Source organism: Nicotiana sylvestris, chromosome 11, assembly GCF_000393655.2.
Source record: "Nicotiana sylvestris chromosome 11, ASM39365v2, whole genome shotgun sequence".
Lineage (NCBI taxonomy): Eukaryota > Viridiplantae > Streptophyta > Magnoliopsida > Solanales > Solanaceae > Nicotiana > Nicotiana sylvestris.
The window spans coordinates 107,721,825-107,738,712 of NC_091067.1; the positions used below are offsets into that span (position 1 = coordinate 107,721,825).

General features: G+C 39.0%; 1 protein-coding gene across 1 annotated transcript; it reads left to right on the top strand.

Moving 5' to 3' along the window:
• Nucleotides 1-9,696: 9,696 nt before the first annotated feature.
• LOC138881450 (uncharacterized) lies at nucleotides 9,697-11,966 on the top strand. Its single transcript, XM_070161676.1, has 6 exons — nucleotides 9,697-9,943; nucleotides 10,367-10,464; nucleotides 10,539-10,634; nucleotides 10,752-10,835; nucleotides 10,945-11,096; nucleotides 11,525-11,966. The coding sequence occupies exons 1-6, from the start codon at nucleotides 9,697-9,699 to the stop codon at nucleotides 11,964-11,966; spliced, it is 1,119 nt and encodes a 372-aa protein (XP_070017777.1).
• Nucleotides 11,967-16,888: the final 4,922 nt, after the last annotated feature.

Below are 16,888 nucleotides of genomic sequence, written 5' to 3' on the forward strand. Positions count from 1 at the left end.
AAGATCAAATCTTCAGAAAGCTCTTTACCAAGCTTGTACCCTAACTTCTCATGTTCTTCGGTAAGAACAATCATATAATTAACAAGGGGTCCAACTGGAGAGTATTCAATGTCCAACTGTGTATCAACCATCTTCTTAAGATATTCAATGATTGCAGTTGGATCCTTATTCTGATGTTTCCTCTGGAGTTCAGAACTCATAGAAGTGAGAATGATGCGTTTAATAACAAGGCATTCTTCCAAGTGTTTCTGATAAACCCTGGTGCCTTGAACATCCTTCTCTGGTGGGATTATACTTGCAGTCTTATCGATCACATCAATGAACTTTTCATGCATCAGAACAATTCACAAATTTCTATACCAGTCATCAAAGTTTGGTCCTACCAACTTATTGGTCTCAAGTATTTCACGCAATGATATAACAGACATATTGAGAAATCTAAAATATAGAAAAGAAAAGGCTATGATATAAGAACATATTTGCATATATCATAAAGACATGCACTTTTATCTAAATGATATTTCCACTAATTATTTTAAACTATTGAGCCTCATTATAGTTTACAAAATCTTTATTTCTATTAGTGGAGTAAAGGAATCTTGTAACGACCCGACTGGTCGTTTTGAGCTCTAGCATGTTGTTCAATAGTTTGAGGCCATGAGCAGCTTCACTTCAGGTATTATGACTTGTGAGCACGGTAGGAATTGAATTCCGGGAAGTTCGGAGTTGATTTGGAAATAGAATTCTCAATTCGGAAGCTTTAAGTTGAAAGAATTTACTAAGGTTGGATTTTTAAGTAAACGACCTCGGAATCGAAATTCAAAGGTTCCAGCAGGTTCGTATGAGGATTTTAGGATTTGGGCATATGTTCGGACTGGGTTTTGGAAGACCCGGGAATATTTCGGCGCCTATTGTGGAAGTTAGCATTTTTGGAACAATCTCATAAGTTTGGATTGAAGTGCATTTCAGGGTTATCAATGGCCGTTTTAGATTCTGAGTCAGGAAATAGCTCTGTATGGTGATTCTGGTATTGGGAGCGTGATCGGAAGTGAATTCGGAGGTCCGTAGGTCATTTTGGAGTCATTTGGCTAAAGATAGAAATTCGAAGGTTTTTGAGAAGTTTTATCAGAAGTGGACTTTTTGATATCGGTGTCAGAATCCAATTCTGAATGTTAGAGTAGGTCTGTAATGTCAAATATGACTTGTGTGCAAAATTTGAGGTCAATTGGACATGATTTGATAGGTTTTTTCATCGAATGTAGAAGTTTGAAATTCTAAAGTTCCTTAAGCTTGGATTGGGGGTCGATTCATGATTTTAGCGTTGTTTGATATAATTTGAGGCCTCAAGCAGGTCCATAATGTGTTTTGGGACTAGTTGGTATGATTGGATGGGGTTCTGGTGGCCTCAGGTGGATTCTGGATGGTTAACGGATCAATTTTGGAAATTGAAAGAGGAAGTGTAGCAGCTATCTTCTGGTGTAACCGCACCTACGAGGCTTGAGCCGTAGGTGCGGAGCCACAGAAGCGGCCAGGAGAACCGCAGATGCCATTTTGGGATGGAACTATAAGGGCCGCAGATGCGGTCATCTCGCTGCAGAAGCGGGACCGCACCTGTGGGAGTAGAGGCGTAGAAGTAGAAAGGGAAGCCCGAAGAGAAACCGCAGGAGTGGTAGAGGGGACGCACCCGCAGAACCGCAGAAGCGTTCGAGTTACTGCAGGTGCGGAATTGCTGGAAGCAGTAAGGTTCTTTAAAATCGGGGGTCTTGGCCATTTTCCTCCATTTTTACTCTGAATTGGGCATTTTTTGGAGAGCTTCAAGAGAGGGATTTCGTCATCAAACATGAGGTAAGTTAATTTCACCCCTTGTGAGTTAAATACATGGTTTTGTTACGGATTTGAGCATCAAAATTGGTAGAAACTTGGGATTGAGAGAAAACCTATAAAATTGATATTCTTGGATTTTGACCACGATTTTAGGTGTGAAATTATGAGAAAATCATATATTTGAGTTCGTGAGGCTATGGGTAAATTTTATCTTCGAAAAAATTCGGAATCCAGGCATGTGGGCCCAAGAGCGTTTTTGTCAACTTTTTGATCGGGGTCAGGAATTGTTATAAATTGGATTATTATGAGTAATTAAACATATATTAATGGATTTGCATAATTATTGGCTAGTTTTGGAGTGTTGTGCATCAATTTAAGTCTTCAGAAGGGCATGGCATGCCGGTTATGGAACTTTGGAGCGAGGTAAGTCGCCTTTCTAACCTTGTAAGAGGGAATTATCCCCATAAGTGAATTAATTGTATTTGTGCTCCTATTTGTAGGGGCTACGTATGCGCGAGGTGATGAGAGCCCGTGCGTAGCTACTATTATGTTTATGTCCGGGTAGTCTAGGACCCAAAAACATGCTATACTTGGAATAATTATAATCTTATTTATAGTTGAATTGTTTAAATCCTATCAAATTGGTAAATGAATTTCTAAAAGGATTAAACTTCATTTTATAAAATTGTTAAAAGAGAATTGTCTTTTCTTTGGATAATTGTTCCTGTTGACTTCTTTATTGACTGTCTGTATGTGCTTAATTTCGGAACGGGCTGAACGCCTCGGTGGATTAAATAGATGCATTAATGGTTCGCGCCATTCAACCCTCTGGCAGTGCACAGTTTAAATATTGTTGGATCGGGTCGTACTACCTCGGCATGATATGCGCATGCTTGTATTGCTTTCTTGAGAATTTTAAATGTTAATAATTGCCCCTTCTTGGCCAGAGATATAATTGATAAAGAAATGAAAAATAAACCTTTTGAAATCCTTTATTATTTGAGAAGTTGTTTACCTATTTTCCAGCTTTATGAGTTAAATTTTTCTTTATGAAATCCACGAATTCCTCACACTTTTTTCTATATTATCATTGGACCATTAGTAAGTGTTGAAGTCGACCTCTCATCTCTACTTCTTAGAGATTAAATGGGATACTCATTGGGTACACGTTGTTTTTGTACTCATACTACACTTGTTGTGCATTTTTGTTGCACAGGTTCAAGTGTGGCTAGTGGCATGGCGGCATGGTTGATACAGAGACTTAGGTGAGCTGCATTTATCGAGACGACCTGCAGCCAGCTGAGTCCCCTTCAGAGTATTTTACCGTATTTTTTCATTTCTATCCACTTGTATTCCGGATATTTAATATATTTTATTGCATTCTCTAGTAAATGCTCATGCACCTGTGACACCGGGTTCTGGGATGATTATGGGGTATCTTTTATTAACTTCTTAACGTTCATATTTGATTTGAAACGATTATCTTTTACTTGTAAAATTGAAGAAAAATCATAGTTTTCAAAATTATTTAAACGAGAATTTAATTAAGTATTTTGGTTGGCTTGCCTGACAGTGGTGTCCAGCACCATCATGACCCTTAGTGAAATTTGGGTCGTGACAACTTGGTATCAGATAACTAGGTTTCCTTAGGTCTCACGAGTCATGAGCGAGTCTAGTAGATTCTTGTGGATCAGTACTGAGACATCTGTACTTATCTTCGAGAGGCTACAGGGCTGTTAGAAGCACTCCACTTCTTGATTTCTCATCGTGTGATTTGATTCCTTGAGGCTTATGCCTTTTTTTCCTCCCTACTCAATCTTACGCGATGCGAATCGCTTGTTATAAATCGAGAATTGAGGAATTGTAATGGTACTACAGATGTGGTGCGGGATGTTTCTCCCGGCATAGTTGATTGGACTATTATCGTCGCCTTGTAGAGGATTTTTCTATCATTTTGGCCCGGTAGTTGTGCTTCTAAGAGATTAGAGGCTATGCGTAGGTTGCTATGATGCTCACGATTGGTTATCGCGCAGTATCGACTTGATAGCAGGATACTTGCCTATGTGTTGGGGCAGTGAATGATTTGAAAGGAAGCCTACTCAGTGCACGATTCAGAGATCTGATATTTCATTTCCGGCAGAGGAAAAGCAATTGGCCTAGGGATGTCCAGATTTGGAGTGAGGGAGTAATAAGACTTAGTGATTTTAAGTGTGATAGGATTTCGTCTGCGATGTGGTGTCGTCGTCCACGATTGAATGTGTTAAGTTCGCCGGTACTATGGTCTTCTACAATTCGCCTTTGGGGTAAGATATTGTGAAATAATATTGGAGAAACAATTGTTGGATATCGCGGTGTGCGGTGGTTCAAGATTGAATCGGTCTTTCTAATGTTGACTGCTCGAAAAAAAAGGTTATTCGGAAAGGTTTAAAGTTAGTGGAGATTTGTGGGTCCAAGTGTTACGATGATAGATTTTATTTAAGGCAACAACTGAGCCGGAAAAGATGAGGAAGGACATGTGGGGAGTGTCAAGCGGTGGTTAAAATTTCTAGAAGGACAGGTATAAGAAGCAAAGGTCGAGTAGTCGACTAAAGGGGTGAGTTCCGCCAAAGTGGGAGAGTGGCGGAGTTGCATATGGGCTTTATGGTAGGATGACCATGCACTTGGAGGAGAGTCTGGAATGATTTGGGAATTTTAGAGATTAGTGATTGGGGCCTACAGATTTAATTTGAAGCATGGGCTATTATGCGGCAGGAGATTTGATATAACGGAAAAGAGCTTCTTGAAATGAAGAAGGATACAACATAACTTTGAATTGGAAGGATGTTGACGCACATCTAACTGATGTCCATAGGGGGTGAATGGACTTGTGCAGTTAGAGAGTGAGCTCGAACTCAGGATGGGTTATTGAGGTCGTAGTGATTGTACCCCGTACAGCAGAGTTGGAAGATGTCGGAAGGTGATTTCCACAGGTGGGTTATTCCCTGTGAGCAGATTAGCGGTCGCGTGTTTGGCGAAGCTCTTGCGGAGGATTTTACTGGCCATTCCGGTAAGAGGTCGAATATATGAATGTTGATGGAAATTCAGGGTGTTCATGAAGTGCTAATGGAAGGATTTCAAGGAATATGGTGGTTTAATTGCGCGAGGTCATGTTAATAAGAGATAAATAATCTTGGTGAATTCTAGAGGTGTGTAATAGTGGCTTCAAGCTAAGTAGGAGAGTCCCACTGCCTATGATTGGGTTGGATGGTTAACTACTTGCGAGGTTTCTAGTTATTAGCATATTAATGGGTTCTTTCAGCTACGGTAACAAAACATAAGTGGTAATTTGAGAAAAGGAATTGTTAAAGGTATGTTATGGTTGGCCTTATTGGCTGATATTCAGACTTGGGGAAGGAGTCAGGATTTATGCCTTGTATAGATGCGGGTTTCAAGGGAAGTGATTCTGTCAGGTGCTTCGTCGAGAGGGTATTCATGTGCTAGAAGATTCATATAGTTAATTATATTCAGGGCCAAGTCAGAGTGAGTGGCTCTCAACAAGGGTCCTAGTGGACTCAAAGGGTAAAATGTGGTGCCTAACGATTTTGAGCCTATAGGTACGGTTAAGAATCAAGCTTTTGTAGCAGCTTATGAGAAGAGGTCCATAATGTTCTATGATGTTTTTACTTACAATACAGCATTTTGAGAGGAAAATGAGAAAGGACTTCGGATTCTTTGAGGGATTATCAGAATGGGCATACCAATTGAGGATGTGAATGTGCTCATAAGGGAGGTATGAACCGGTTCGTGGGATTTGAGACAACATGGTCTTGTGATTCAGGGTCACTTGGGATGAGTGCGGATGGAGTGTACTATGTGTTGAATGGTGTTATTATTATTTCAAAGGCCATCAAGGGTAAACTGGACAAAGATAGATTGGTTAGCCATATTTGAATTGGCCTATTGGTAGTAGTGATTAGTTCCTTCAGTGTGATCAAGTTATGCAAGTGATTTGTGATGGTACGCGTGAGGCTTGTCGGCCGTCGTAATTGATGTTATTCAAAAGTATTCTATTGTTATGGCCTGATATGTGTAGACGGGTCCCGAAAAGGCTATGGTGGCTTAGACTACTACTTAGAGATCTGCATATTCTACGGTTATGAGAACTCATCTACGTGTTGCTATGGTTCTCCTGAAGTGAGTTAAGTGAAAAAATTTTATATGATGAAGTGTTAATCTGTTAGTGGTTCCAGATTTATGATGAAAATCGTGTTCTATCATATATGGCATGTTGGTTGCAGTGGGTGGTATGGAATTTGAAGTGAGGATCAAGGTTGCAGTTTAGTGTTGACAAGGATGACACGAGCTCGGATGAGTAGGAAAGGAGTTTCGATGTTTAAAGTAATTTGGTATTGTCTTCAGCGTCACCTGAGATCGGTGTTTTATGAAAAAGGCTTTGCATCCTGGTTAAGGATTCTTGATCGTTTTTCAGCGTTAGTGCGGCCGGTGGTTTGGATGTACAGACTTGTTATCTATTATGGAAGGTTGCGGGAGCGTGCCCCATGGGAAGGTTGTATAAGTGTGGCATACAGTCATTCGATTGATTGAAGAGTTAAACCAAGTATGAAGATTGTGGTGATGTCATAAATTGAGAATTGATGCTTGAAGGGCACTCGGTTTATTGGGTTGTGGACTGTGTAGGATTACTCTGGTTATGATGGTTTTTCTTGTGTGTTATGAGAAGAAGGGGAGTCATTATGGACCTTTGAAAGGTTATTAGCCTAGTTCAGTGCGATCAGAATCAGCTTGAGGTCTGGGATGGATTTAAATATGAATATGGGCTCTATATCCGGCAAGGGGTGTTTATTTCAGCAATGCACTCCTTATGGAAGAGTAGTCGGGGTGTTATTTTGTCGTCAGCTATTTCATGTAATGATAAATTGCACCGTGTGAGTTGTGAGACGGCTTGGTGAATTTCTTATGTGTTGAGGTTCCGCGTAGTGATGATGTTATATGAGTGGAGTGGCTCTTGAGATCCAGATCGTATATCGCACCTCAGTTGCGCTTGAGTTCGTAGCTTGTAGTGCTATATGTCTCCCCAGGGATGGTATTATGCACTTAGCGTGCTTGTGACCGATATTCGGTATTTTGTTGTAATGAGAAATCTAGCTTGGTGTGTAACTCCTTATGTGAATTTTATATGTGGATCGGGTGGCACATCGCCATGGGTATGTTGTTTGGATCGGGTTGCGCGCCGCAATAGTGTGATATTGAGTACAGTTCCCTATATCTATTTTTGTGTGTTTTGTTTCCTATTTCTCTGAAGAAAACTCATAATAGCTATGTGCCCGTGTCGCATGTATGATTCGCGAGCAGGGTGCTTGTTTATTTATGTTGACCACATCGCATGTATGATTCTGTCACGACCCGGTTCGCCCTCCGTGAACCATCGTGACGGCACCTAGTATCTACGACTAGGTAAGGCTAAATTACGGACGAAAAACCAAAATTTGCGGAAGTAAAACAATTTAAAACAGAAGTAAAGTAATAACAGTGACTTAAATGTGTCGCGTCTGTAGAATGACCTAAGTAATAACAATGACTTAAATGTGCCGTGTCCGTAGTGACTTATAGCTCTGCTCACCCTATGATATGGTTCAACTGTCAAATCCAAATAGGTGACCATTTATGTGTTCATGTCAAATATAATTGACCATTGAATTACCTAAGAAACTTATTTCTTCTTTCATTCAATTACCTTGGCCAAGGTCTTAGTTTGGTCATTTATAATTCATGACAACATGGAGCTTAAACTCATTACCAAGAGTTGACAGATTCCATCTTGATCAATCACTAATTCTACAAGTATTTAATCATACACAATATCCTTCCAAATATCGCCCTAGGGCCATAGGTGTCTAGTATCAAAGCACAATAAATAACTTTTCAATTACTATGACGATCTCAGGTCAAAGGAAACGTTTACATCACATTCTTTAAGAGAATATCATATTGACAGTTTGTGGTAATTCTAACAATTAGGAATTACCCAATGAGTCGGTTTAATGATCATATCTCTATATGCATCATCTATCCATGTGATTTGGTTAATGAGATCAACTAATCTTTATCCAATAAAGACGATCACATAAATATTGATCTAACCGGATTACTAATGTCCAAATTAATAATCCTATGATTAAAAATAAATTTAGATTAAATTATAAGAAACTTCACTCTCATTATCATGATCGCCATCACAATGTCAAGTCTCAAAATTTAATCAAGGACCTTATCAAGTTAATCAACAATTAAAAATAACTATGATTAAAAAATATCAAATGCCATATATTTTTATATCAAATAACGTTCACACAAATATGTTCAAATCATCAAATATGATATTGGATTTAGGGCATATCTACTATAACCCTAACACTTCAGTGTACATTCCTAGATTCAGATATTCTAAATTGCACCACACTGCAAGAACACAAACTAGTGATAACTGATTAGGCTTGACATCTGTTTTGTGCATTCTCTCAGACATTTCAAGAATTCATTACCAAGACTAACATGCAATATGCCAAAACCATAGGATTCCACAAAACTGCATCTCCCTCACTCAATTGTTTGAGGCTAAATAACAACCTGAATACTCCTGTACTACTTGTACATATCTATTAAAGCATTCCAGCAGCATGATCTTGGTCATACATGGCTCTTCGATCAAAGAATGAACTTGAAGACCTGGCTCTGATGCAGCTAGTGTTGAACAAGCACAAAACATGGAAAAGTATGTTAGTAGCAGCTTGCTATTGAGCTTTAAACATATTCATCAAGAGATTCCGTCCCCCCCCCCCCCTTCCAAATTGCACATCGCCAACAATAAAAGTAATCCATGATACATTATCTTGTCTGCTCATGTTGGAGCCCCATGAAACAATACACATGCCCAATATAGAAGAGGCCCACTTGAAGAAGTTGCAGCTGATGAAGCAGCCCCCTTAGTAGATCCGGTTCATTTTTATTTAACTAGACCCGATTAATTGTAAAATAAATATAAGTATAGAGTTTCACATTATTTTGTACAGATATTACATATTAATAAAAGATCTTTCTCTTCAGATCAAGTTCTTTTCTCTTCATACGGACATTTTATCTTAGGGTTTCTCATGTGAATCTTGCTCGAATTCATGAAGAATTCGACTGTTTTCATGGTATCAGAGCATGGGAGCTCGTAGATCTTGTGTTTCCTCATCGATCGATGGTACCCTTGCTCAGTTTGGTTAGAGTTTTATTCCATCAATTTTCTGGGATTTCGTCAGATTCTTTCTCATTTAGTGGAGTTTTGTTGCTTTCACGGCATAGGCTCTATTTTCGATGGGGTTCCATTGGTGTTTAGCCATATTTGTTCCTTTTTTTGCTGAGGTTTTCTTTTGGTCTCGACAGAAGTTTCGAAGCAAGTGTTTTTCTTTCAGTTTTTGTTCTCAATTGGTAGTTGTTTTGTTGTTCCAAACTATAGCTCTCATCAGTGCTGTGAAAATTGAGTGAATTTGTGAAAGCCCTAATTTTTTGTTTAAACCTAAATTTTCAATTGCATAATTTTCTATCAATGGCTCCTATTGACGATTCCTCTACTACTACTGCCACTACTTCTTCAACCTCAACTATCTCTTCTTCTGTTGAACCCTCACACCCTTTGTACCTATATCTGTCTGATTTGTCTTGCACAATTTTGGTCATAAAGACCTTTAATGGCATAGGTTATGGGGGTTGGAGACGAAGAATATTGATTGGATTATCATGTAAAAATCAATTGGGATAATCAATGAGACAATCCCCAAACCTAGTGAAAACTCTGTGTTGTTTGAACTCTGGGTCCGTTGTAATGACATGGTGACTGCATGGATACTAAATAGTCTAGACACTGAGATTAGGGAGAGTGTGATGTATACAGAATCTGCTCAAAAACTTTGGAAAGAAATCAAACAACGATATGGGAAAGTGAATGGGACTAAGGTCTTTCAAATCAGGAAGGACCTTGCTTCTATTTCCCAGGGATCTTCTAACATTGCTTCCTATTTCAGTCGCATTAAAAAGCTTTGGGATGAGTTGGACTATTCAATCACTTATCCAGACTGTACATGTGGTTGTAAATAGGCCTTTTAGAATATAGAAGAAGATCAGAAGGTTCATCAATTTCTAATGGGGTTAAATATAACCTACACTGGAGTTAGGAGAAATATTCTTCTAATGAAACCTTTGCCTGATATTGACAGTGTGTATGCTATGCTGATTGAGGATGAAAACCAAGCTGAAGTTCAAATTTCAAATTTAGTTTTTACTCCAAAATCTACCTCCTTTAGCACACATGTTCAGAAACCTATGCATTCAAGAGTGTAATTTGACACTACTAGGGAGAGTACCAGAGTTCAAAGGCCTTTCCTTCAAAGGATAAATTTTGATCCTACTAAGAAGGGAAATTCTAGTTTGATTTGCCGATACTGTAAGAAGCCTGGTCATCTAATTGAAAACTGCTACAAGCTACATGGGTACCCTCCAGGTTTTGGTTCCAAGTTCAAAAGGTCAGTTGCATTTGCTCAAGTTTCTGATCCATCTGACATAGGAGCTACTGATAACTCTACTTGTAAGAGCTCCAAGGTGATTCCACTTGACACTAGGGAAATATTCTAACAAAATAATAATATGATCAACTGATTAATTTGCTCCAACAGTCCAAGATGTCATCTGCCTCTCAAGACATTCCATCTGTCTCATCAAACTTTGCAGGCCTGATAGGTACTTTTGCTTTCAGTAATTGTGCTTCTTATGTTTGCAATTTTACTAAAGTAGAGGATGACTTTTGGATCATAGACTCTAGTGCTACTAATCATATGATCTCTTACCAATCTTTACTAACTGATATTAAGCCCTTACCTTTGCCTTAGCTTGTGACTCTTCCTAGTGGGTACAAAGTTAAGGTCCATTGTACTGGTTCTCTTTATCTTTCTCCAAACATTTCTCTTCCTAATGTCTTACTTGTTCCTTCGTTTCATTATAATCTCATCTATTTAAATCAACTACTTGTTCATCTTAAATGTAATGCCTTCTTTACTGCCTATACATGCATTTTGTTACAAGGACCTTTTTCTGAAGAAGCTAGTGGTGCTTGGTAGACTTCAGAAGGGTATCTACATTCTTCAGCCCAGTGATCTTTGTGACAGTGATACTTCTTCTTCTAATTCCTCTATAAATACCATAATTGCCAATGTTGATATAAAGAATAAGAGCAGGTCTCTTTTATATCCTTCTGTGTGTGCTAATATTTCTACTTCTGCCTTGTCTATTGATCATGCATGGCATTTGAGGTTAAGATATGCTCATTTTGCTAAAATGAAGCATATTTCTTTTCTTTCTGATAAATTGCCTCACAAACAATTTTTTATTTTTCCATTTGTCTCATGGCTAGGCAATAAAGGTTACCCTTTCCTGAAAGCACTATTCACTCTGCTACTCATTTCCAATTGATTCATGTAGACTTGTGGGAACCCTATCACACCCAAACTTATAATGGTTTTAAGTATTTTCTAACCATTGTAGATGACTTTACTAGAGCTACTTGGACCCACTTGCTTTCCTCTAAATCCAATATCTTCCCTGTTTTGAAATCCTTTATTGTTATGGTTAGCACTTAATTTTCACTTCCTATTAAAACTGTGAGATCAGACAATGCTTTTGAGTTGGGAGGAAGTAATGAGGCTAAAACCTTTTTCTGTGCTCAAGGTATCCTTTACCAGACTTCTTGTTCACATACACTACAACAAAATATTGTAGTGGAGAGGAAACACAAACACCTGCTTGAAATTGCCCGGGCACTCCTCTTTCAATCAAAATTGCCTCTCAATTATTGGGATGAGTGTGTTTTGACTGCCACCTACCTCATCAATAGGTTTCCTTCACCTCTACTTCAACATAAGTCTCCTTTTGAGTTGTTGCATGGTTACTCTCCTTCATTTTCACATTTGAAAGCTTTTGGGTACTTATACTTTGCTGCTGTCCCTAAGCCTTATAGAGATAAGTTCAAATCTAGGACTATTCCATCTATTTTTATTGGATATAGTTCTGGTAAGAAAGCTTATAAGTTGCTCAACTTATCCAGCTAAGTCATTTTTCACTCAAGGGATGTCGTATTCAACGAACTCATATCTCCTTATTCTAATGCATCTACTTTTGCTCTTTTGTTTCCTCTACTCCCTTATTCTTCTATGACTGACCATGTCCCAATGCCTAATTATATTCCCGATGCTAGTCCTATTTCTACATCTTCCTCTATTTCTTTTTCTAATGCTCCATCATGTGATACTAATCCTCCTCTTAGAATATCTGGTAGGCCTTCCAAAATTCTGCTTATCTTAATGACTATGTATGCACCTCTATTTCTGGTTCTCATGTCTTACCCTCTTCTGATGTTAATTCCTTACTAGAGCCTCAATTTTATCATCAAGCTGTATCTAATCCTGCTTGGCAAGAGGCCATGATGAAGGAGTTTCAAGCTTTAGATGCCAATAACACCTGGACTATAATGCCTCTTCCATCAGGGAAGAAAGTTATACCTTATAAATGGGTTTACAAGATAAAATAGCGGGCAGATGGTTCTATTGAGAGATACAAGGCAAGGTTCGTGATTCGAGGGGATAGTCAACAAGAAGGAGTAGACTTTAGATATCTACTATCCATAGTAGCTTAGAGACATTGGACAGTATTCCAACTTGATGTTAACAATGCTTTTCTATATGGGGATCTTGATGAAGAGGTGTATATGAAAATACCTTCCGGTTTGACTATTTAGTCCTATACTTCTACTACTCTTTTGGCCTGTAAGTTTAATAAATTCCTCTATGGTCTTAGACAATCTTCTAGACAATGGTATGATAAACTGTCTTCATCTTTTTAGTCTAAGGGTTTTCATCCTAGTGTTAATGATTATTCTTTGTTTCGAAAATTGCATAGGAATTCCTTGACTATAGTAGCTGTTTATGTTGATGATATATTGGTGACTGAGGATGATTTATGTGAAATTGTTGCCTTGAAATAATTTTTAGATGATTAGTTTAGGATAAAAGATCTTGGTGAAATTCATTTTTTTCTTTTACTTGAAGTTGTAAAGCAAACAAATTGTTTTCTAGTTAATCAACACAAGTTCCTTGTGGAACTTCTTTCTGGGTTTCATTGTTCTGCTATTACTCCAGTTGTTTCCCCCTAGATCCTCATGTTATGTTGTCAGCTGATTCTAGAGAATTGTTGCCTAATCCTCCATCTATAGAAGGTTGGTAGGAAAATTAAATTTCTTTCAACATACTAGACCTGACATATCATTTACTGTTCAACATTTGAGCCAATACATGTTTGTCCTACGGTTGGACCATTTGGATGTTGCTTATCATATATTGAGGTACTTGACTAGCACACCCTCACTTGGTTTGATGTTATGTAATTCTCCTGATTTTACTCTCCAAGGTTACTGTGATTCATATTGGGAAATGTAACGACCCGACTGGTCGTTTCGCTTTTCAGAACCTCGTTCTTCTAAATAAGACTTTCTGCTCTTGCTTTAACTAATTTACGACATGCGGGGATGGTTGGTTCATGATTTGAAAGAGTTTGGATTGAAATAGGCACCCTTGATTCCCTAAAATTTTCTTAAAAGGCTAAGTTTGACATTGGTCAACATTTCGAGTAAACGGATCCGGACTTGTGTTTTGAAGGTCTCGGAGGGTCCATAGGAAAATATGGAACCTAGGCGTATGCCTGGAATCGAATTCTGAGGTCCCTAGCACGAGTAATGAATTTTTGTTAGAAATTGTTAAATTAAAATTCTAAGGATTTAAAGAAATTAAATAATGCTTGAGTATGTTGGTATCGGGCCCGTATGTTGGTTCTAGAGTCTGGTATAGGTCCAATATAACATTTAAGACTTGCCCGCAAAATTTGTTGTCAATCCAAGTAGTATAAGTACGTTTCGACACGTTATAAGTGAATTGAAGAACTTGAAGTTCATAAGTTGGATTCAATTGGTTATAGGGAGTGATTCTTAGATTTAGCATTGTTTCGGCGTTTTGAGGGTTCTAGCGAGTCCGTTTTATGATTTCAAACTTATCGGTATGTTCGGACGGGGCCTTGGGTCCCCGAGTGTCAATCGGACAAGGAATGAATGAAGTTGGAAAAATTGACATGGAGCTGAAGCTCCAGATATCTATCATAACTGCACCTGCAGTTGGTCAGCCGCAGGTACGAGACCACATAAGTAGTCATTCTCTCATAGAAGCGATTGTTCTCTCGCAGAAGCGGCCAAGGACGGCCAAGCCAGAAGCCGCAGAAGCGGGACCGCAGTAGCGGTTATTTCCCGCAGAAGCAGCCCAACGGCCCAGCTGAATTTCTGCAAAAGTGGATACTTTTTTGCAGAAGCGGTGGGCACAGGTGTGGCCCAGGACCGCAGACGTAGAAATCACTGAAGCAGTGAGCTGCATTTATTACAGGCTCTAGGCCATTTTTGCTCATTTTCACTCATTCATTGGGTGATTTTGGAGCTCTTGAGAGAGGACTTTCACCTAGCATCTTAGGTAAGTTCATCCTAATTATTTCTAGTTTAATACTTGAACCTCGGGTAGATTAACACACAAAGATTAAGGAAAAATCATGGAGTTAGAGAAAAACTTAGGGTTTTGATAAAAGTTATATTTAACTACGAAATTTGTTATGAAATGAAGTAGAAATCATATATTATTGATCCTTAGGTTATAAAGAACAACTTTCTTCGAAAAGTTTCGGAATCCGGGCACGTGGGCCCGGGGTCAGTTTTTAGGAAACTTGTGTTTAAGGTTGGAAAATTACTTTAGCAATTAAAATGCAAACTCTTCAGCTTGTATTGACTAGTTTCTACCTCGTTTAATTAGTTTTGGATTGTTCGACTCCAAATTGAGGGTTTAAGCACGTTCTTGGTATTGGAAGTACGCTTTGGAGTGAGGTAAGTCTCATTTATAATCTTGTAAGAGGGAATTGTCCTCATAGGTGTAATAATTGAATAATTTGCCACTAAATGCGGGGGCTATGTATACACTAGGTGACGAGACTCCGTACGTAGCTGCTACTATGTTAAATGTTCGGGTAGTTTAGGACTCGTATCATGCTAAATTTTTAAATGTTTATATCCTTTCATGCTAACGAGATAACTTAAGATATGCTAGAAACTTGGAAATGATCCCCTTTGAATGTATGCATTTGCTTGAACACTTGTATGAATTATTTGAATATAAATGCGCCTTTATGATCCTTTTTATTGATAATTGATGTTTGTGGATCGTGTCGATCGCCTCGGTAGAAATATTTGCATCTATGATTCGCGCCATTCTACCCTCTAGTAGTGCATAGTTTCTCTTCTGTTAGACCAGGCCGTCGACCTCGGCATAACATGCGCATGATATTTATGTAAATCCTATTCATGATTCACTTTGTTAAATGCTCTGGAATGTAAATGGCTAAATGTGATACTATCTAGACATGACTTGTCACTTCTTGCTATAATCTAATATTATTTGTGACATCCATGCTTAGCATAAAACTTTATTATATTATTTAACCCTAGTAAGTATCAAGTAGACCTCTTGTCTCTACTTCTTCGAGATTAGACGGAATACTTACTGGGTACATATTGTTTATGTACTCATACACGCTACTGTACTTAATTGTACATCATCTGAGGTAGGTACATCTTGATATCAGTCTACTGCGCGTCGCTGATCATAGTCCGTGACTTCCACGGTTTGCTGCTCCCTTCCTATGCCATTAAGCAGCTTGATGGAGTCTCTCTTTACTTTTGGCTATCTGCTCTATTTCAGACAGTAGGATAGATTTACTCTTTTATATATTCTACTAGATGTCCACATACTTGTAATACCAGGTCTTGGCACGCACATTAGTAGACTAGTCTTTTGGGAATTGTATAATTATTTTTAGTATGTTACTAGTTATCACTTGTTTTAACTTCAAATTAAGAAATTGCTATACTTGTTTTGGTAAAGTAAAATGAGAACTTATTAATATTTCCGCATTGGCTTGCCTGACAATGGTGTTAGGTGCCATCACGACCTACAATGAAATTGGGTTGTGACAATATAGTATCAGAGCACTAGGTTCACGTAGGTCTCACAAGTCATGGGCAAACCTAATAGATTGTTGCGGATCGGTACGGAGACGTCTGTACTTATCTTCGAGAGGCTATAGGGTGTTAGGAAACTATTCTTTATTCATTTCCTATCGTGTAGTGGTTGGTATACTAAATTCCCTCTTTTATTCTCTCACAGATGGTGAGGACACGCACGACAGATGTTCCAGACTAGGGAGGGGCTGCTCCCCCCATTGCTAGAGGCTAAGGTAGAGGTCGGGGGAGGGCATCGGCTCGATACAGGGGACGAGGACGTCCCAAAGCTATTCCAGTAGTACCACCAGTGGATCTTGCAAGAGATCCTATCATTGAGGAGCAGGGCGAGGTGCCCGCTGCTAAGCCTACCCCGGCGGACTTTATGACAACACCGGGTTTCCAGGAGGTCATGGGTCGTATGTTGCAGTTCATGGACACCATATCTCAGGCTGGTTTATTTCCAACAGATCCAGCTACATCAAAGGTAGGAGGGGGAGCACATACCCCTACTGCTCAGGCTCCTGGTCATGCAGTTATAGTGTATTAGACTCTGGGTGCACTACTTGTGGATGGGGCTTAGCCAGTTGCTGCAGTAGTACCCAAACCTAGACCAGCTATGGATGGTGACCTGCAGAAGTTGTTGGATAGATGGACTAGACTTCACCCTCCTGTCTTCGAAGGTGAGCGTCATGAGGATGCCCAAGATTTCATTGATAGGTGCAGGAGCAAACTGTACAATATGGGGATATTGGAGTCGCATGGGGTTGACTTCGCTACTTTTCAGCTAAAAGGCAAGGCCCGTAGATGGTGGCAGTCCTATGTTCTTGGCAGGCCAGCAGGTTCTCCTCCCATCACTTGGGGATAGTTCACACAGTTATTCTTGGACAG